The sequence below is a fragment of the Colossoma macropomum genome, unplaced genomic scaffold, assembly GCF_904425465.1.
Source record: "Colossoma macropomum unplaced genomic scaffold, Colossoma_macropomum, whole genome shotgun sequence".
Classification (NCBI taxonomy): domain Eukaryota; kingdom Metazoa; phylum Chordata; class Actinopteri; order Characiformes; family Serrasalmidae; genus Colossoma; species Colossoma macropomum.
In genome coordinates, this window is record NW_023494790.1 from 18,598,366 (window position 1) to 18,620,841 (window position 22,476).

Consider the following 22,476-nt stretch of genomic DNA (forward strand, 5'->3'; position numbering starts at 1 on the left):
GAGTGGTCAGATCACCATGCACACCTGCTTTCTGTCTTTCTGCCTCTTACAGTGTTACTCTATTTGTAAGAATGTAACCTAAAATCTGTCTGAATATGGAACTGCATTCTCTATCATAAAGCTCCTATGTTTTGTATGAGTGAACACAGTCCTGCTCTATATCCCCCCGTCTCTGACCCCCCACAGTGAGTTCCTTCTCCTCCGTCACACCTGAGCTTCCATGATGAAGAGAGTCACAGAGTGGAGCCCCTGCTGTGCCCTTTAACCCCAAAACCCAATCTTCAGCCCTCCCTACAGGGCATTGTTGTAGGATGGCCAAGCCCCAAAAAACACTGACAGCTTGACAAACGAGCCCCCCTCTCATCTGCAGACGAGCGGTCTCATGCCAGGAGAGGGGATAATGAAAGGAGTGAGAAGGCCAGCGGTTCGAATAGACTCTCATGCTACATCCCCTCCCCCCACCACCCTCCACCCCCCAAAAAAACGCACTGTGTGTAGTCACGCACCAGGAGAGTGCAGTGCATCAGCTCCTGAGCCGCCTGACAGCCAACACATTACATCCAATCATGGCATGATGGAACGGCAGTGGTCTGCACTACAGAGAGGCTACAGAGGGCTCGAATGAGCTCCACTTCGCTCAGCAGGGACCACGAAATGCTTGATAAACAGCACACAGACTGAACAGTGAAGAGGTGGTGGGGGGGGGCGGCTGGGGGGATTGTTGATTGGTGAAGAAGTGGGATGAGTGATTTGGGAATTATCACAAACTCCAACTGGAGCTATACGCTGACGCAAGTTTAATTTTTCCCTCGCCACAAAACCAGCCTTTACTAAATTAAAGACTAGTCTCGTCACAGTTACATCAAGTCCTGAAAAATGAAAGGAAACAAGAGAAGAAAAAAAGTCTCTAAAACAGCCGCTGTCCTAGTTCCTAACCCTTGAAGAAGAGAGGGAGCGACAGAAATGGAGGGCTGCAGGTAGAAAGCAGTGTACATAGCTGATCACTCTCTCCATCTGCCCCTCCATCTGTTCTTACTTTCATTTACCACTCGCTCTTGTCCAAGACTCCTCCTCTGAAAAGAAGGATCAACCAAACACATGCAGTGGAGGCTCACACATACGCACACTCAAGCAGTCAAATGTATACATGCACATATTTCTACACAGAGATGGATTACTGAACATACCACTGGAACCAGTGACCAGGGGTCTCTGACTGACAGGGCCTTAGGATGCCTCAGATCACAAGGCTTACAGTTTCTGAAATACTTGCAAATACTGTGCAAATATTAGATGCACACATACCATGAATATGTACAAATGACTAAATAAATGAAATACATTAAGAAGTGATATCATTTTTTAGGCCCATTTTCTGTTTTTAATTGAGCCCTTCCCGAGGAAAAAACCATATATTAGGCACTCCACATTTCAATTATGTTTTCAATCATATTTTGCACAACCTTATACACTAAAAGGTCAAACTATGCTTCATTTACATTTTAGCGAACCCTATATTTTAAATTTAGGGCATCAAACAATGCCATATCATACTTATATAATTTTTACAAAAATGTCACAAATACTGTTTTTCATTGCAAGTGCTCAATTATTATGGGCTGGGACTGTGTTCACTTTATTTAAATGAGATGTTAGCATGCTATTTGCCCTCTCCATACATGCAGAACTGGTGTAAAAAAATGGTAAAAAAAAACCAAAAAAAGGTCCAGCAATGGGGATGCTGGACAAAACCCATTACATAACAGTAAAAGTATGTTTTTTTTCAGTGATGGTAAGAATCTGTAAAATTGCACTTATGTAATTTTTTAGAAATACTACATTTTTACTGTAATTTAACAGTTTCACTGGCTGAAATTATTAGTCATTTTCAACATACAGTACTTTCAGATAATAATAAAAGTAACAACCATTAAAATGAATTAAAACGTCTGTGAAATAAAGGTGATAATTTGTTTTTGTGAACTTACATTCTATTTCTATAAATTAACAACAAGAGTACCAAAACATATTGTCTTTACATGCATTTAAAGAGGTACTGGCCGTTCAATTTTACAGTACTTTGACAGTTTTTTACAATGTACTTTTTGCATTATGATGAGAAAAAGGGAAGATATCTTAATACAAATCTTACACATAAATTTTCAAATCTTACACAAGAATCTTCAAATCTTGAACAAAAATGATGACAGATGCTATATGATATTGCACATTTATAAGGTGAATGGTCCTGTGCCCAGTGGCCTTGAGAATTATGACCTTGCATATAGACACTCACAAACTTTCTGTTTTCTCTCTTGTTCTTTCACTCTCACATGCACATACAAACACCTGACATGGCTGTATCCAAGCATGCACTCTCAGAAAATGTTCATGGCACTTAGCATAGCCGTAAAGGAGCGATGACACACACTTAGAGTAAGGTGTGTGTGTGTGTGAAGGGTGACGCCACCCCCCCCTGCTGAGCCCAGCACAATCCACCAGCACACTGCAGCACTGAGTGCCTCTCGCTATGGGGATTAGGGAAATGTATGTTCAACAATCATGATAAACAGGATGAGTTGGCTCTGAGGCATCATACATAATTCAACTACGCTCATGGTGCGTTCCACACATTCCACTGGAACCTTTCGCCGTAAATTAGTATTACGATTTTCTTCCCCCCGCACGCAACACAATACCTCGTGAAGTCTAAGAGTGAGGCTGCGAGTACGATGAAACAAACACTGACTTGTGAATCAACATGAACGACCTGCCAACGGTGCAATCAGCCAGGTGTAGCGGAAAGAAATAAAAGAAGCTCCTATTACTGCCTGGCTGGATGACATCCCACCGCAGCCTGACTGAACGCACTGACTGCTCTGGGGGACAGTTCTGCTAACTAGCTCAGACTAGGAAAGGAAAGGAAATGAATAGCAGGGTTTGCTTGCTGAACTTACTGTATTTACATGCAGCAGCTTTTACAGGACTTTTGCAGGATCTGCTGTTTTACCCATCTTACACTTCTACTCTGCTAGATTTTGAAGGCAAAAGTTTTCTTGTACATTTTCTGTACATATTAAGACTATTCTAGGAATATTGTGGGTGAGAATTCAATCACTGTGTGTAATATGATATAATATGAGATAAGAGTAATATGAGAGAAGTTGCATGAAGTGTTTTACAGACGTGAAGTAAATCAGAGCAAAAATGTCACAGCCTAAATTGCCTGCAAATGGCTGATTTTTAAGCTATTACAACACAATTCAATACTGAAGTAACATAATAATTTCATAGCCTATTCGAGTAAAATTTCACAGGTTCTTTCGCTCTAGTAATTTTCCAAGATGTCAAATTCAGCCCAAGTAAATGTGCTCACTGTTTTTACCACAGCTGCCAAATTGGGTGAATTTGTAAGGCCGATGAATTCCCCCTCTCGTCCGCCCCTGCTCATCCTCTTTTGCTCCCTCTAGTCGGGCAGAAACAAATAGCTCCATTTTGCCAGTTAGGCAGTAGTGGTGGTGTGTGCATGTGGAAGGAGTTGGCAGCACCCGTGGGAGTGACACCGTACCATCTCTCAAGCTTGCACCATCTCTCAAACCCGCACCATCCCCATCTTCGTGCCAGTAGCGACAAAGCCACTGATCTTTGTGGAGCTAATTGGCCAGATCATTTCCATAATTCCTGTGTGTAGTTCCAACAATGCGAACATAATTGATTGCATTTTCCTGAAGCGGCCGAGACGCCGCTGCAGGGGGATTACTGTGTCCAGACAACTGCCACATGCTTAAGAAAAACACACACCCATTAAACAATTAGCCGGAGCCCAAGTACTTGACAGAGACGTCTCTGATGGACAGCAATATTTAGCTCTACATATACAGAGGGAAAGGCAGCTGGGTTTATTGACTTTTCCTCTCTCTTTCTGTATCTCTGTTTCACTCTCTCTCTTTGTCCTGTTTTGCATGGAGCACTGGACAGGAAACTGTGGCTGCTGTCATTCATCTGGAAAAACAACAGCATTGAAATTCTACCAGGGAAGGAAGATGAAAAGCAAAAATATAATGCACGCTCGAGTGCCTCTCTCTGAAGATAACATGGTTTGGGAAGAAACAAAATTACCACAGTTGTAACGTCAGCTGTGCTGGCTGCCTCGCTTACTGTCAAGGCCAGGCTGACGATGGAGAGATTCGGCAATACTGATATGTGCACAGATTGAATGGAGACCCATACCCTCCTTTCATACACTGACCACCGTCCTTAACATTTCTTAGAAATGCCGGCCAGTCACAGCTCCCCAACAAAATATCGTCATGCATCTGAAGCTACATGAAGCAGCAGCCCTCACACACCCAGAGAACAGTCCGTGCGCACACGGGAGCTGGAGAAATAATGGACTCCTTATCCAGAGTGTCCTTCATGCTGAATAAATCAAGATAATAGACAAAGTCATTTCCTGAATGAATAAAAACGCCTTCGTCCACCATGGGTTGCATGGAGGAGCGATGATGACTGCTCATCATTCACGAATCCAAAATAGCATCACGAACTTGGCTTTCAGGGTAAGGCAGAAAACTTATTTTGAAGATCATTTTGGGTCAGAAGTGCCAATAGCTTAGTTGTAAGGGTGTAACAATTTCAATATGCATAGAAAAACTGAATTTGTAAAGCTAGAGCATCCACTCTTGAGATAGGGAGACAGTTTGTTCAGATGTGAGAGAAAGATTGAAGTAGATGGTGTGATGCACACTGTATAAGCTAGCATCTCTTTGTAGTTTTTGTTTATCTTATTTAGTGTCATCCCATATCTTTTTTAATAAATAGGCAGTATAAAATACAGATAGAGGGGTGGGTGGCTTGGTTTCCATTTGTTCTGATGAACTGTTGTTTGAATAATACAAAATAAAACATAAAAAAATTCAGTGTCAAAGTGTCAATAACTAAAACTGCATCACTAATATGTCTTTCTGGTTTTATCAGTTTCTGATTAAAAAGTCTCAGATTTCAGATTTACAACATGAATATTATTACACATATTTAAAGCTCTGAAATATAGGATGATGTTTGCTACTTTCAAGAGAAAGCTGCCTTTACCTGGCTAGCTACCCACAAAGATGGTTCTTCAAGGGTTCTTTTGTAAAGAAAATTATTCTATATAGAACCATGAACACCCAAAGAACCCTTTGCATGATTAAAGGGTTCTTTGCATCGTAAAAGCGTCCTTCAGATTGATGGAGAATGTGTTTTACATGGTTCTATAAAGAACTTTTTTGAAAAAGATTCTATATAGCATCAAAAAAGAGTTCTTTTATTGTTACAGGTTTGACATCATGACAATAGAAGAACTCTTTTGGTGCTATTGGTGCTATATAGAACGCTTTTCAATCTGAAGAACCATCTCTCTCTCTCTTTCTCCCTCTCTCTCTCTCTCTCTCTCTGTCTCTCTCTCTCTCTCTCTCTCTCTCTCTGTCTCTCTCTCTCTCTCTCTCTCTCTCTCAAACTCTTTCTCTTTCCCCTCTCATCACTTATTCTGTTTCATCATCAGCTGTAGCAACAAACCTTCAATGAACAACTGTGTGGATGCTGAATGATAAAGTACAATTGGCTGAAAAGTATCATTTAAATATTGTTTAATCAGGATGAACATGTCATGTGTTGCCTGTAGACTATGTGTATTATCATTCTTGATCAAAAACAAATGTCTACGTTGCGTCATGTCTGAATAAATGTTGAATGCTAACACCAATTGAATATTGTCTAAAAATGTTTTGCAGACTTTGGACCCATTTGTCATAAACAAGCTTTGATCATCATAACACTAACTTTTTAATTACTACTACAAATTATTCAGTACCTACTACAATACTAATCTGTAACTAATGCAGTTAAGAGAGTGAGGAACTGAATTGTGGACCCACATATTGATCCTTAAGGTTTATATGGTTAAAACGTAATTGATCACATTTCATCTAACATATGGAGCACAAAGATAACACTGGTAAAAATAACCTGAAAAATGTGTTTTGATCAAAAAAGTGAATCAAAATGACAGTGCCGGTCATAAAAATGTGAGCTGGCAGTGACTGACCTCTCTCGCAGGATCGGCCCAGGTAACCTGTCCCAGAGCAGTCGCACACATAGCGGTTCCATCCCTCTCTGCAGGAGCCGCTGTTCAGGCAGGGATTGCTCAGACACTGTTTGGGCGGCTCCTTGGAGCAGGACGGCTTCACGCCCACAGCCCTCTGCGCCTCAGCGATGCGGCGGATGTCTTTACTCTGGCCGTCCATGAACAGGTCCCGCACACAGCCCACATAGCCATAGTTCAGCAAGGCCGTCCACACCTCAGTGGGGAAGACCAGACCAGCACGATCCTCAGGAAGACCGCCCAGGTACAGAGTGTCATCCAGGTCCAAAATCTCACTCTCTCCAGGAGCATTGTAAGGCGTGCGCACTGAGTTGACTGATATAGTGCCTAAAAAGAAATTGATACATATTGTAAATTAAATGCAAATGTAATTTCTTATGTAACTATAATTAATAATGTTATTATGTAATTATATGTAATTATGCAGAACTCTGGTGTCCTCATGTTCACTTAACCCCTTAAAATGCAATTTCTGCCTGTTTTGGAGGTCCCTGAGTTGAACTATGCAGCTATGCGCCATACTTTGATGGAAACATCTTTGTAGGTAACCAGGCAAGTCAGTAATTAATAAGTGTTTTTATTGTGTTTAAATGCTATTTTTATTGTGCTACTTGTGCATGTTGTGCTTTTGATTTCAAAAAGATGCAGTTGAGCTTTCCATTTTATCTCAACACAACAATCTTTGTGGAGAGGTATGAACATGTTTTACAGAAGGGGGTCCACACCTCTCCACTTTCACCCCTCATTGCTCGCTAGCAGCTCAACAGAGAGTCTAAACACACAGAACTAAGAGTGTCATAGTTGATGTGATAAAGTTATGGGGAAAATATTGTATATGATTATATTAATTAGTAATATCTGAGTCAGTTTAGATTTGAATGCCCACTAGGGGGCTCAAGAATTAAGCTACCTCCAAAAGCTGCAAATTGCAAATTGCAATGCATTATATTTTTAAGTTGACCTGACTTGTACTTTTTTACCATACATGGCAAAATGATAATAAAACTCTGGACTTCGAAGCATTATTAATTTTGAAAAGCCTAAGATGGGACTGAATGTCTGTTATTATGTGACATCCAGAATCAGCCGAAACTGCAAATTAAGCAGCAATATAAATATAATTGTATTTATACTTAATATAACTGTAAATAACATCAATACAATTTGATGCATTTTAATGGCCATTACAATAGCCATCTGATCAATCAGCATGCATTATGTTATGTGTTTACATGCACCATGTGCACAATGCATGGAATATGTTCTTTGCTGCACTATGCTAAGTGGAGAAAGACACAGTTGTACACGGAAGAATCAGTATTTAGGAGAAGATGGTGGCCAAAACTGCAATTGGCTGTGCCTATGGCAGCACAGTTGCAACATCCCTCTGTTCCAGTGATTTCTCTAATCTCTATTGCAGTTTCACAAACTGAACACAACATTATGGATATTTTGGCCCTTTGACTCCAAAGATTTATTTAAATTGTAGGTTTCTGGAACGCCTACAGTTCTTTTTTGCAGGTATGCTTAAATTTTAGCTTGACACTTTTGTTTTTAATACCATTGCACTGGAACAGAGGTTAATACAGCTGATAATGATCTGCCTTCAAGGGAGCGCCGTTCATTGACTCTAATGATATTAAACCATTTTCATGGGCTCCGAATCAGCGTCATTGTTTTATTAGAGATGCCCCACAAACAACTATTTGAATCCATAGAGCAATTCTGCATTTTCTCTCTCATTTTCCTCCATTACATGCTGACATTATTCACGCCTTAGAGGCAGTGACAAAAGAAAAGCCATTACTCGCGCAATGAGACCGCGCAGTCAGGGAGTGACACAAAGAACTAGCGTGCACTGAATCCTGTTTATTAGTGTCCAACAGCCTAAACTCAATAAAAACACCATTCTAATCTACAAGATGAGAGATACTGGCCATTCGCAGCAGGGGTGCCTTGCTCTGTGGCAGAAAGCAGCCTCCTTAACCAGGGCCAAATTAGTGTGGCTGTAAGCAAACGAGGTGCAGGCAGCAGGAGGGGAGGAGAGGAGAAACTGTTTTATCACTGTTTGTTGTGCGACACGCTAAGTCACATCTGAGAATAGTAATCCAAGCTTTACTGTTGGACCTGATGGCTGCTTTCAGACGTGTGGAAAAGACTTTAAATCTTTTCTCTCCGTTTACCCTCAGATTTATGCATTTAATTTGATGTAAATTCTGTGAGTTGAACACAATAAAAAGCAACAGACGGAAGAGGCTGATAAAATTGGCAGAGCTATCAAGAGAGAGTGTGCATGTGTGCGTGTGTTTGTGTGGCAAGGTCCAGTGGGTGATGGATTTGTGCATGGATCTGGGGTTTATTTTCAGCATCAATGGCCATTGCAGGCATTTAATGAATGGCCAGAGTTCAAGTCTATCATGTACTCAGGCCTGTAGTGCAGGGCTTTGAGGTCTCCCTTAGCTTTTAGCTTAAGCGCACCTCCAGCTTATATACCGCCAGTGCTGAAAACCCTCTCCTGCAGATTAAATATGATTCCGCAGGCTCATTAGGGCCATGCTGAGGGGAGTCATTATTCACAGGCACACACAGAAGAGAGGAACACATCTGAACATCTGAACAGTCACACACCATAGCACAGAAAGCTGTAATTATACTCAAGGTAATTCAGGCCCTGTCAACTGTCTCGAGTTTTAAGAGAAAATGCAGAATAAAATGTTACTTAGGTGAACTCTGTTTCAAATAACACTCTCTAGACATAAATAGATGTCTGCAGTATTAAGGGGTGAGCATTGCAGTATGGCATTTAATGAAATCAAAGGAAACAATATTCGTCACACTTTACTTACTTGGCTTATCTACAAATGCTTTGCTGTCTATCTTTAGCTTATCTGTCACTGTTCAAATGGTTAACAACTGTCTGATGAGACTCAAAAAGGGTTCTATATGGACCATTCTAGAGAAGTAGTTCAAACAGTGGTCCCACAGTAAACAAATGAGATAGTAAACTAAAAACACTCAAAATCATTATTTACAGACCACTTTCTTTTGGGAGGTGGCTATGTATCTCCAAAATGGTATGTTTACAGGAGAGGGCAAAAATATCCTTTACTTTTAATGTACGTTAATGTGAAATAGTTTTATTCCAAGCAACTGTGGAGCATTTGTTGGTCCATTCACACAATGTAAAAGGCAGCTGGTGAGCTCAAAAGATGTAGTAAAATTAAAATAGACAAAAATGGAGATACAATTTTGGTAGCAACAACATATTATTTTTTCCTTATTTCCACACCTTATCTCTCTCTACCTCTTTGTCTCTGACGCTCACACAAGCTCACACCATCTTGTCCGGTGTGTCGGACTTGGCGACTGTAGCCCTAAACGGCAGCCAAACACCTCCCTCGGGTCATCAGTAATGAGCAATGCTCCATCATCCTGCCGCCCATTCTCAGTGCTCACTGATTACGCAGCACGCCACTACCTTATGGTGGGCCTGCATCTATACCCTCTCACAAAACATATTCACACACACACACCCATATGAAAGCACACATACATTAAAGCCCACCCACACCAACATAAACTCACACACACACATATACAAATGACACTAACATATACAGTACTGTGCAAAAGTCAGAGACCACCCTTCATTTATTTACAAATGAATGAATTACAGCATCCATTCAAAGTTTTAAAAAACTTGCATTGATGTTTTTCCACACCTCTTTAGTTCAGTCTTAGAAGTCGATTACATTTCCTGCTTTTCACAATCCTAGGAATCCCATATATTTTTTTGCACAGTACTGTAAATGCCCACTCCCATACATTATGCACTTGAGCTGACCCGTACACACACGGCCATATCTGTACACGTACACATACACAATGTATGCATGTATGATGAAACAGCCCCTGTGTATGTGTAGGCAGCCAATTCACACAGGCTGCAGAGTGACGCATCACAGCTCTTTCTGTTTGGCACAGAGGGAAGGTCCCATCTGTCAGTGGTGTTTCAGATTCCCATGGCCTGCCAATATCACAACGGCTTTTTCCCTCTCTCCTCAGCCTCAGATTGTGTCCAAACTCACCATGGCAGTAATGCAACACTGTATTAGGGAGCTTATGGTAATCTCATTTTAAAGATGTGATAGAACAGGACTTCATAGATCGCATCTATGCAGTATGGCTGGAAGAAAAATGCAATTTAAAACCATAGAGAAAATGCCTTAACTCTCTCAACCGAGCCATATTAAATCCCAATTGAATACTGCATTACTGCGAAACGAAAATACCACTCTTGCTTTAGAAATCTGATTTCATAATTGCTCTGTGAGCCATTTAATTTTCTCCACATAATTCTCCCTCGCTGTGCATGTCAGAGCTAATGTAGGTGACCTGCATTTCTATTTCCGGAGAAAGAGAGAGTGAGAGAGAGAGGGGAGGAGGAGAGTTTTGCACTGAGGCAATAACCACAGATCAATAAGACTTTTTTTTGCTCTTTCCAAACTTTGGCAGAGGGAAGGAGAGAGGAGCAGAGGCCACTCTCCAGACTTCAGTCAAAGCACCGCTGATGGAGGGAAGTGGAGGAGGGGTAGAAGAGTGAGGGATAAAATGTCTTTACTGGGCAGCGCTGATCACTAACTCGCTCGCTCCTCTGGGAAACCGACTTCTGGTTTCCATGGCAACTCTGGCAGAGAAGACAGTGGAAGAAAGGAGGAGGAAGACAGGAAGGACTAGGGGCCTGTTCATATTTAAATCTCAACCTGACAGCGCACCCCTTCAGGCACAGTTATGACTGTGTTCAGGCAGGCGTAAAAGAACAGTGCATTCTATTTTATGTCAATATTACCACAAACATTAAATATCACCCAAAATCCAAGCACTAAACCACTAAATATGTATTTAGGAGCACAATGAGTGGACTTTTCCATGAAAATGGGACAATTTATTTGAGAGAAATTAAAATTGCATAGCTCTGAAATAATACATGGAAATGGGTAACCAAGGCTTGGAGCTGTCCAAGAGCTAAGGAAATGCTCTTGTGTGGCATTTTTTGTGCTCAAGCTGACGCTAATCTGACGTAGTGTCAAATCATGCAGCCAATCATGCGACAAGCAATGAGCAAGAAAATATTACTTGGTGTTTCCTCAATAAACCATCAATACAAACAACAGAAATAAGAAGAAACTTGATGATTTTACCTGATCTTCCATCTCTTTGGAAATCAACATGGTACCATTCTCCATCATTGACCTTCTTGTTGACAGCCCTTGTCTTGGTGGTGCCTGAGCCCATGTCCAGGAGAAGGTAGAGGTGACCGTCCAACATCTCAATGGCAAAGAAGTCTACCTTCATGGTCTTGGGGCTCTTGGGGTCTTTCTGCTGTTGCTGCTTGGGCTTGCCATGGCTGAATAGGAGCAGTCCATTGGGTTCGGTGGTGCGGAAGTCGAAGGAGATGGAACCGGCTTTCTTTGCTGTCCACTTGCTAAGCTTGACGAAAGATTCGGGGGTCTCGAAGGTGACTGGGTCCAGGGTGGCCACGTTCTCACATTTGAAAGCCACCATTCCACTAACTTTCATCTTGGGATCGCCCTGTTTGGCCAGGCGAGACAGCTCCAACCGCACATCATTGTTCTTGTACACAACCTTTAAAGTAGAGACATACAAACCAGTGAAAAACCAGTAGAGATCATAAAAGAACCCCAGCCTCATCTACCTAATATCAACCTGATGGTCCAGGTTGGATGGAGTGAAAATGAAAAAAAAAAATCAGTAGATGTCCATGTACTTTGCATAATGTCTGTGCTGATGATGTGTCATGCTGTGGTTGACTGCATGAAAGCTGGTCCGTATGATTTTTCTCCCATTCATTTCAAAAACGACTCCCCCTAGTAGTCATGCAGTGTTTTTGTCTAGCTTCTTGGCACCAAGCTTTTTTTTTCCCTGCCTCCTCCACATGGCTGAAATGCTCTGATTTAGGCCGAGCAACAGACTGTGAAGTGTTCAATATCACCCTCTTTTAATTCAGTTTCGATTTCATTTGAGCACTTGCCAGGAAAGAGATAATGGAATGCGGATGCAATAAAAGGATATTGATGATGCTTCAGAAATGCCAATCACATGGCCAGGCACTAGAGCTGTTCCAGCAATTAACGAGCCGCAGGAGTTTTTTTTCCCTCTCCCACCTGTTCACTTAGTGGGCTTCATAAAGTCATGTGGGGAAAAACACAACCTATCTGTAATAAAGCACTGCGCGACATGACCTCCAGAACGCAGCCTACTACAGGGAAGGGGTTGGGGCAGGGAGAGCAGGTGGAGGACGCCACATCTGTCCATGTGACTCAGACCAGACCATCAGCATGCTGGAATATGCTGACCAAAGGCCCTAAGGATGGGCAGATTAAAACAAACCCTCTAATGATGGATGAGAGTCTCATGAACTCTGCTCTAAATGCTCCCTTGAATTAATCAACCGTGTACTAAATAACAACACAAAACACAAACACTATAATAAATCCAATATGCAATATAAGCTTGTTGAGCACTCAGCTTTACTATACTGTACTGTACGTATGTGTCTATGACAATACTCTACAGCAAGATACTGTTGTGGCTATGGACGGTCATCATAATTATATTGATGTGGTGTGAATGAGTAGAAAAGAGGATGAATTTAGAATCTTCTTAGCATGCCTTATTGGCAGAGTACATAGGATTAACACATGTTTGTTTTCACAGGTCTAAGACCTTGGGTAGAGCTCCTAATCTGTGGAAATGATAGCATTACAGCATGGCCAAGAGAGGGATTACATATGAAGGTGTGGAAAGGGGGTTACTCAAGGCACAAGACAATTGCTGGCACATGGGCTGCACTTTCATGCTCTGACAAACAAACTGATTGATTTCTTGTGCATTGCGTTTGAGATGAAGGCTTTAGCTTCAAAGAGCTTTTAGCGAGCCTGCGTCACACAACTCAGTACATCCTCAGCTCTGTCAATATGATGATACACAGTTGAGTTGTACCAAAAGCCCATGTATTTGATCTCTGCAAGTAGACAATGAACAAACCTATTCCATTACCTTCTGAAACCTTGAAACTGTCTGCATATTTTCTTCACAGGTTGTTTTCTTTTTTACCTTCGCGAGTTTAGAACCATTCACCAAGAGATTAAATTGAACTCTTAATTCATGTGGCTATTTTTATCATTTCTCTTCTGTGGACCACATTGAAAAACTGATTTACTGAAATATTTTCAATGATGCATATAATTCAGAGAATATATGTCAGTTTATATCATTAATTAACTCACTGTTTATAGGTTGGTGATCTATAACTAGGGGTTGGTTGTAACTAGTTGCATTTACTCAGATCTACTTGTAATTCCTTGAGTTTTTACAAATGAATGTTTGCTCAGTAATCTCAGCTCTACTTTGGTCATTCACATTGAGCTCCTTCACTCTCATTTTTGTGTCTGATTTCATTATTGTCTGTTGGTTCATGGGCCACTGTGCTGTTTCTCACATCTCTCACTTTGCAGCATTAGCATTTAATTTTACACCAAATGGATCCCAAACAAGAGAAGAATAACCATTATCAAAGTCCTGTTCCTTTGCATATAAATGCGGTATAAGGACTTCTACTTCAGCTCTATAGGGAACTCCACAATAAAGTTATATTTTCATCCTGATACTTTTTCTTTACTTGTTGTTTTTTTGCTAAGCTATTTTTTTTCTTCTACTTGAGTCATTATCCCACTGAAGTAACAATACTTTGAAGTATAGGTTTTGGCTACTCTTCCTACCTCAGCCTATAAATTGAGTTCATCCATGAGCAGAGTTTCAGACTCAACTTAAAGGGCCTAAAACTAGCATGTCATGAGTTACAAGCCATGTCATGTATTATTCTATAGCATTCTATTCTATTTATTGCTGTATAGCAGTGCATCCCTCAGCCTTATTAGTTTGACAAAATTCACAATTTTGTGTCCTTTTTGTGTTTTTAGCCATCAGTGTTCTCTCACTACATGCATTATGCAAATGCATCATAAAACCACTGGGAACTCCCCACTGTGATAAAGAAATACAGACTGCTAGTGTAGCCACTGATTTTATATACAGACATGATGTTAAGTTTACAAGCAGTAACATTGGCTTCCTTATGCATTCACCAGTAAACAGAAAAAAGGCAATGTTTAGATGAGGCAATGATCAGATATTTCTTTTTCGCTGTAGTGTCCCTTCATATTCTCTTTTATTAATGAAACGCTCCAGTCACACAGGAACTGCAACTCTGACTGGACCACTGGCTCTGATCAAAATGCTGAAAACGTTTGGTAGATTACTATAACAAGTAGCACTGCCTTTTTCTATTTACAGCAAATGAAAATGGCTACGATCCCACTTGGAATAGAACAGAACGTCCGTCTGTGTTGTTACTCTTCAGTTTGTGGAAAGCACAGCTCAGAAAGATTTCACTGCATAACATCAAACTCCCTTTGGATTCAGAAAGAACAACATTCAAGCACTCAGTAGAATGTCTAACAAAGCAGTTGTACTTTTCAAACAGGCATACCAGATTGCTGCCCCTGAGGGACAAAAAAGTAATATGGAGTGTGAGATCGACGTCAGCAGTCTCCCCTTGACAGGTCTAACATATAAATTCTTTTTTTTTCTAATGAAACTGCCCACGATCACAGTGCTCCAACTCCAAAGGGTATCTTCTCACAGTGGATGCTTTTCCACTAATGGAAAGCTTATGCACCCTATTAGTCAGACCTTTCACTTTCTCATAGTCTGAAAGGTTATTTATCCTATTTGTCATGCTCTTGTTTATTTGTTATTGCTGCTGCTGTTGACGATCTGTGACCTATTTTCAAATTAACAGTCTTCAGAAGTGAAGCAACCTCATCAGCAATATTAATTAGTGAATGCATTTCAGCTGTGCCGTGTGTCAGTTAGAGGCAGCTTGTGGGCCCGTGCTGAAAAAGCAACACAGACTGATAAATAATTCTCTCAGTTGTTGATGTATGTGCTCTGAGTTTCACAGGCCAGAGAAAGTAACGTAAAAATAATGTGTGCAGTGACACCTCCTGTGGGACACGGCTCAGAAGAAACAGCACAATGCTGATATCAGCCAAAGTTAAAAAAAAAATCGACAATATGAAGGACGCAACAAACAGCGGCACATACGCAACAGTTTTCATCTGAGCATATGTGAGTGACGTGAAGGAGTCAGTTACAACAACATGCACATTTACGTGACTGCTCCAAAGTTTCAGCAAGGTCATATGGATCCAAAATTTGTGCCTGACATTTTTCTAATAACATTTCTTTCCAATTGCAAGTGCAATTGCAAAGGCTGACATTTCTCTATCATTAAAAGATCAAAACAGGCTAAATCAATACAATCTAAGTCAATTACTTTAAGATTTCACGTCATCAGGACTCATTCTCCAGGCCTGGCACTAATACATACACTACCAGTCACAAGTTTAGACACACCTGATTGAATGTTGGATGTTTTTCAGGGTTTTAATCTGTGGGCTTATGCATAAATGTCTAAAATTGTTACTTAAACACATACAAATAATGCAGGCAATGCCACTGTATGAACTACTTCTAAAATGAAAATAAGAATAAATAAATAACTTAAAATTCTTTTCTTTTTTGCCCCCCAAAAAGCAGTTTTGAGCAGCCAACAAGGTCAAAGCATATGTATATCTTCTTCAGTTCTGTTAGACAAGCATCCCAAGTGACTCCTCTTGAAGCTGACTGAGTGAATGCCAAGAATGGGTATATTTGGCATCAAGGCAAAAACAGGCCATTCTTAAGAATTCCGTATGTCATTTCACAGTTTGATGTATTTACTTTAATCTTAAAATAAGTAAAATAGTATGCTAAGAAGTTATAATTCTATGTTGCAGAATTGTATATTAAATTCAAAATTCTATTAATAGGTGTGTCTAAAACAGGGCGGCCCAAAGTGTAGCCTGTGAGGACATCCGATTTGGCCCATCAGAAAGTTAACCAAACTTATTCTGCATAATGCTGGTCCATGTAAGAGAACAAGGGAAGTATATACGAAAGGCAGTTTTGTTTACCTCCTTCAAGCAGCCCATAAAGTTGTTGCTAACAGGGGATCCGGGCAGATCTGCCGTGCTGGGACTGCCCCCGACATAGAAAAAGTCATCGGAGCCTAGCATGGTGTAGTCCTCTTGTGTATATCCAGTGGTGGTGAGAATTCCATCCACGGATATTGTAACCTAGACAACAAAGCACAGGGAAAGGACACGCTATACTTACACATAACTTGAATGCTGATATAGGGCTTTGGTCCCCCTCGTAAGGATTTGGATACTCTGTTGTTTTGTATTAGCTTTTGATACTTTGTATTGAATGCTCAGTTTTTCTTTGTTGTTATTGATTTAATATGAACCCATTTTCATGTCTGTTTCAGGATATACTTATTAAGCTTGTTTTGTCTTTAGATTATGTCCATTTTGGTGTTAGGTTCTAGTCTGCCAGACCCACAGTATGGGTTAGGTTAGTTCAGAGAGTGAGCGGCACAGAGGCCCACACTCGGTGTTAGTCAGTTGCCAGTACTGGAACACAAAGGTAAATCAGCAGACACAAAAATGGTGTTAGTAGAAATGTGTGTTCTTAGAGTTAGTATAGCTTAGGTACAGTGCATGTGACTACTTTTCCATGTCTTCATGTTTCCATAGGATGTAAAACAAAGAACACGACATGCCACAGGGTTAGGATGAAAGCACAGGCAATTAAAGCCCCACACATCTCACACAAATCTGGCTGAATGGACTCATGCTTCATGATCTCTCCCTCCTCACATGCAAACAATGGAAGAGAAAAAGAATAATTATTTCTGGGATTAAATTGGACAGGAACAAAAAGAAGAGCGAGGGAGAGAGAGGGCCACACAAACAAGGGAGCGTAGCTAACAAGACCAGTCACAGCACTGTGTATGTGTGTGCATGCAGGAGCTCGTTCACTTAGAAAGAGAAAACGAAAATCCAAAAAGAAGAAGGGAAAAAAAGGCCAAGCAGCCACCCCGGTTAGTCTCAAATGGCCTGATGCAGCGGGGTGATGTTAGTAGAGGGGTGGCCACTACCCACACCATGCTGAGTGAAGGCCCTCAGCGCTGGCTGGACCGATGAGACACACACACGGAGCCAGCCAGCCGAGACCGGCCAGTGAGCCACGTTATAATGCAAGATAACTAAAAAAGAACAAAGAAAGAGAAAGCGCAAGAGGGTGACATAACTGTAAAATGTGGACGGGACATAAAACAGCTGAGAAAATCAAATGGATGAGAAGAGAAAGAAAAAGGGGATTTGGGCAGGGAGGGGGAAGTAAGCGTAAAAGAGTACCAACCGCAGTTTCCCCCTTTTTTTGTTTAGTATTGATGTCTACGGTTCAAAAAAAGGAAAATAGACACACGGCAAACCCAAACTAAGAAACAATTAGAATGATATCTACCGAACAATGTAGTTTGTTTACCATAGCGTGTCCAATGCCTGAGTGCTTTGTGGAAAAGGGGGGAGAAAGGAAATTAAAAAACTGTGAACAGAACACCGTTCCTCAATCAAAAAAGATGGTCTCTTGCCAAGGTTAGTACATCAGCGTTGCACGTTAGTAAGAGGTAATCGGTTAGTAAATGACACATTCCATGGATGAGAGGTTAGTTTCTTTCCCCAAAAGCATGTTAGTAACATTTATAAAGGGCAAAGGAAGAGAAAGAGAAGAGAAGCAGACTAGAGATTTGCACCAAAGTGCCCCCAATGGCAGTTCCTTTGGAATTCAACCAGCCTTCTCGGTTTCAGCCACTGCTGCGGCTAACGTTAGCTAACATTGCTACTGACTGACAGGCAGCAACAGAGTTGTTCTGTGATGCTTGTCCTCATGTCCTGCCTTGATATTTTGATGTTATATGGTGAGGATTAATGCACTATAGGCAATCATATATTTTCATGCACAAATGTAGTACACACGCTAAACTACGCTATCTTCAGAGTAGTATGACCAACAACAGTTTTGTCTTAGGTTAGAAGCACATTCACTTGCCCAAATCTGAGCTTCAAAGCAGATTAATACTACATACATTATCAATGTTAGATGTCTTTTGTGGTAAGGTTAGATGTATGTTATCCTGTATAACCCCATTATTGTTTTATTCCTGCCTTAACATCATTAAACTGAGTCAGATGTAAGCCTTCTATTACCAGCATAATATAGCGCACTCTTAGTAGTCATTCCAGTTTTAGGATTTAGAGTTTTAGTGAAAGTTAATGCAATGGATAAGTATTTGTGGAATTTAAGTAAGTAGTTACATATCTCGATTAAAGCATCTAAGGTTAACACTATGGTGAGAGGTAACTTGCTGCTGGAACTTTTAATGGTAATCTGAATGTTATGAAGTAATCCAATCTCGACCACCGCCTTTTGTGTTAGCGGTTACCTGACGGAGATTCCTGGTAACCTTCACATCATGCCAGGCATTGTCATTAAATTTCCCATTCACAGGCTCCACCAGGGCCTCGAAGGCCCCGGAGCCAAGGTTGATGACCAGAGAGACAGCGCCGTTCTTCAGCGCCAGGTTGACGTAGTCAGCGGATTTGCCTGTGTGGAGCATCAGGCCGTTGCGCTGCAGGGTCTTGAAGGAGAGCGTGATCTCGTCGCTGCTGCTCTGGATGGGGTTTGGAGAAAGGTCGTAGCAAAAATACTCCGAGCCCTTGAAGGTTGCCACATACTCCTCTCTCACTGAAAAGACACAAGGGGAGGGGAGGGGAAGGAGGGGACACATTACATGAACTAGACTGTAACAGACAGTGGTGCTATCATTATTATTATAGAGATTTATCCACGTTTATCATCAACACATAGTATGCTTAGCCCTCAAAAGATGAAGATATATAGACATGTATGCACAGTAACATATACCTATTACCAAATTTCATCCATCAGGAGTACAACAGCGAGACGACTTACTGTCAGTTTATTGGGAGTCAGTTCCTTCGGACCAAAGACTTTCTTAGAGTGAATGAGATGCAGGCATAACTGATCTTTTGTGACTTTTGTGACCAAAAGCCAGTCATTAACAACACACACATACACTCACCTATAAGATTCATCCTGGACGTAAAGAGCCACGGTCCATGATAATGGAGATAAATGAGGCAAATATGTTTACAATGGCATCCAGAGGCAAAGCTAGAGGGCAAGCTAACCAAACAATTGCTTGTCCCATGCCAAAGTGGGCCCCCAGGAAATAGACCTCAGGCTGAGAATTTTGTCCATAAAACATTTACATCAAGAACAGGCTCACTGATTGGTTGTAGGATCTTTACTTGAGGCTAAACATTAATGAGCATGTGCTATTATGTCTGGTTTTGCAAAGATCTAATAGAAAAGCTTGTAATTCCATGATGTGCATCGTGTCATATATGGCCTAAACTGGTAAACTGAAATGCAAACACTATAATGGTTAGAATACCAATGTTTAGCAAACATAATGCCATCATAATGTTTAGCATGAGAATAATATAATACAAACATCACATGTCAAGGGACATTTTGATGGAAAAAAGAGTCAAAAGAAAAGAAAAGTCCAGTACTTGGATAACAAGCTGGCTAGTAAATACCCTACAGGATTGCTAGTTGGGTTTATAACTTTGCACAGTAGGAGGAAAGGTGAAGCTGAGACAGAGAAAGGGAAAGAAAGGTTTCTGAGGAAGAAGCTTAAAAGTGCTTAAAATAACTAATATATTCAGCAAGAGAGAATCAGTCAGAAAAAACATTAGCCACATGACCACCATGACATGTAGTAGACTATTTCCCCTTCTGTCAAGAGTTTTCACTTATCTGACCAAAATACACACACCTACACGCATGGGCACACACTCTTTAATATATGAATGGCTCAGCCTTTTTAGAGGGAATCTGACCCCTTATTCTGAAACTCAATAGGACAACCATTATAACATTAACATTAGATCTACGCCTGTTCTAGTAGCAGCACACCAGTAAATACAATTACTGAGTTACAGTGAATGTAGCATGTCCTTCATGTCAAGAATTTTAATGAGACAGGCTATCTCTTTAATGGGCAATTCACAACAAGATTGAACCAAATTACCATAAATCCTGGAATTTACAACACAATTAGGTCAGTGTAGAGGCTAATTTACAGCAGGATTATCTAGAATATTCTCAAGTGGGGAATACTGAAGGGTATCATCAACAGTGCAGGCTCTGCAGCCTCCAGAGACAGAGGGCTGAAGGGTGGGGCTTCTCCTGGCTCTCCTCCACCTCCTTTCCACAGTGCTGACTCAGCTGGAATGTGACACGGTACAGGAAGCTGCCCATAGAGTCACACCAGCAGACTGGCACACGTGCATGAGTGTGTGTATGTTCTTGCGAACACATGCACACATTCAAACATACAGTTGCTCATTTTTTTTTCTTCTTTTACATCATCTCAAAATGCAATCTGCCCTTCAAAATTCAGCAGCCCAACTCCTCATCGAGACAAAACCCAGAGAGCACATGACTCTTGTGTTACATTATCTTCACTGGCTTTCCGTAAATTTTAAGTTTGGTTTTAAAATCATGGTGCTCACTTATCAAGTGTTGCATGATGATGCTCCTAAATCAGTGGCAAACCATGACTATTAGAGCAAGGCCTTCAGTTCTGGCCATTAATGTCAAAACCCAGTGAAAACATGAAAGAAAAACTCATCTGATTAATGATTATGCTAGCTACTGCTAGAATCGCCATGTATTCAAGTAGTTTGTTAGCACTAACCTAATGGGGATTAACTGGGATATTTTTTTGGACCATTCTAGATTAAACACAGACATCTGAAGCTTATAAAAGACATTCCATGTTTTTGTTGAAGTTTATGACAGACATTAAAATATTTTTACCTTGTAGTAGCTTCAATCTGAATTATTCAGTAGAGAGGCCTGGTATAGACCTGCTGTTTTCCATTTCAAGCAACCCACTGATTAGGCTGCTGTTCATACTCGCAGGGCTTTAAGAAAGCCTAAAATGACCTTTTTTCTCACAAAATTGGTCCCACTCACTGAAAATCATAACATGATTGGCTGATTCCTCTGTCACTTCGTAATTATGCTGATGGTTTATCTAACTCGTCAGGCTTTCAGCTCTTGAACTACTAACCAATAAGAGAGCACACTTAGCTTTATGTACATAGATACCACAGAGAAAAACAATCTGTTTTTGGCTTTTTTTTTCCACTGACCATTTCAAGAATTAAGCCATTTTGTTTCCATCCATAACTTAACAATGAAACAAAAGTAGTCCTGTAAAACCTGCAATGTTTAAGTATGCTATAAGCATGATTCTATTGTATTTAAATAAACTAAAACCTACAGACATGTATTTTTTTAGTTCCCAGATATCATTAGGCCTTCTCTGAAGGCCTAAAAGGTTCTAAAGGTTCTCCTATGCCCTAAATACAGTTTTAAACTGCTGACCCGTACAGTAGTTTAAATATGTTTCTAGTGTTGATTCTAGTATGATCTTTTAGTCAGAGCCTTCTAGCTTTCCCAAAAACAAAGACAAAAATTAAAAGAAGACCAAGCCTTTCCTGTGTATGCTCCTAAACTCTGGAACGCTTTTCCTCTGGACATTAGAACTGTTTGGTTCTATGCATGCTTTTTAAGAAGCGTTTAAAGACTTGATTTTATACTCTTGCCTTTGCTGTTTATTTTTATTTTTGAGGGTTTTTTAAAATTTGTATTATTTGTTTCATTTTCATCATATTTATTTTTAAATTTTTGTATTGTGCTTTAATGTTTTGTTTTATGTGTATGTTTTTGAGACTTCTCTTATTTTATTTATTCTTTCTATGTTGCACGTTTTTTTCTCATTGTAAAGAACATTATTTTTGTATGGAGAAGTGCTATGCAAATAAAATTGACTTATTTACTTACTTAATACTTACTTTACATTGTTGAAAAATTTCACAATGAATGGACTAACAGAAATGTTCAATGTTAATAGACTTTAACAGCAAAGGATTTTCTCTCCTTCTGAAAAGCTACCAATTTCAAGATGCAAGGTTTTATTCCAGCAGTGATGACATACAGGTACACCGCAGGCACGTAAAGTGTAATAATTCAGTTTGCGAGGGTGCGGCTACATCAAATGCATCAGATGTTTCACTCTAACGCCAAGTGTGGCACAGTCATCTCGAGCTCTCTATCTGTGCTCCATCTGGATGTTCTCCAGTGTGATTTCTTCACTATCCAATCTCTCATCTCTCCACTTCGTGCTTAAATCAGATTCTTCT

At 40.4% G+C, this 22,476-nt stretch overlaps 1 protein-coding gene across 3 annotated transcripts in view; it reads right to left on the bottom strand.

Moving 5' to 3' along the window:
- Window positions 1-22,476, bottom strand: part of nrxn1a (neurexin 1a) — a 197,089-nt gene that overhangs the window by 97,216 nt on the left and 77,397 nt on the right. For 2 of the 3 annotated variants that reach the window (XM_036572434.1, XM_036572433.1), the window contains exons 5-8: window positions 18,618-18,919; window positions 16,243-16,404; window positions 11,344-11,788; window positions 6,086-6,469 (exon numbers count right to left, since the gene is read on the bottom strand). In XM_036572434.1, coding sequence (XP_036428327.1) covers window positions 6,086-6,469; window positions 11,344-11,788; window positions 16,243-16,404; window positions 18,618-18,919 — 1,293 coding nt within the window. Of the gene's footprint in view, window positions 1-6,085; window positions 6,470-11,343; window positions 11,789-16,242; window positions 16,405-17,659; window positions 17,684-18,617; window positions 18,920-22,476 lie in introns of all 3 variants that reach the window. The other variant, XM_036572432.1, reaches the window with a different exon arrangement.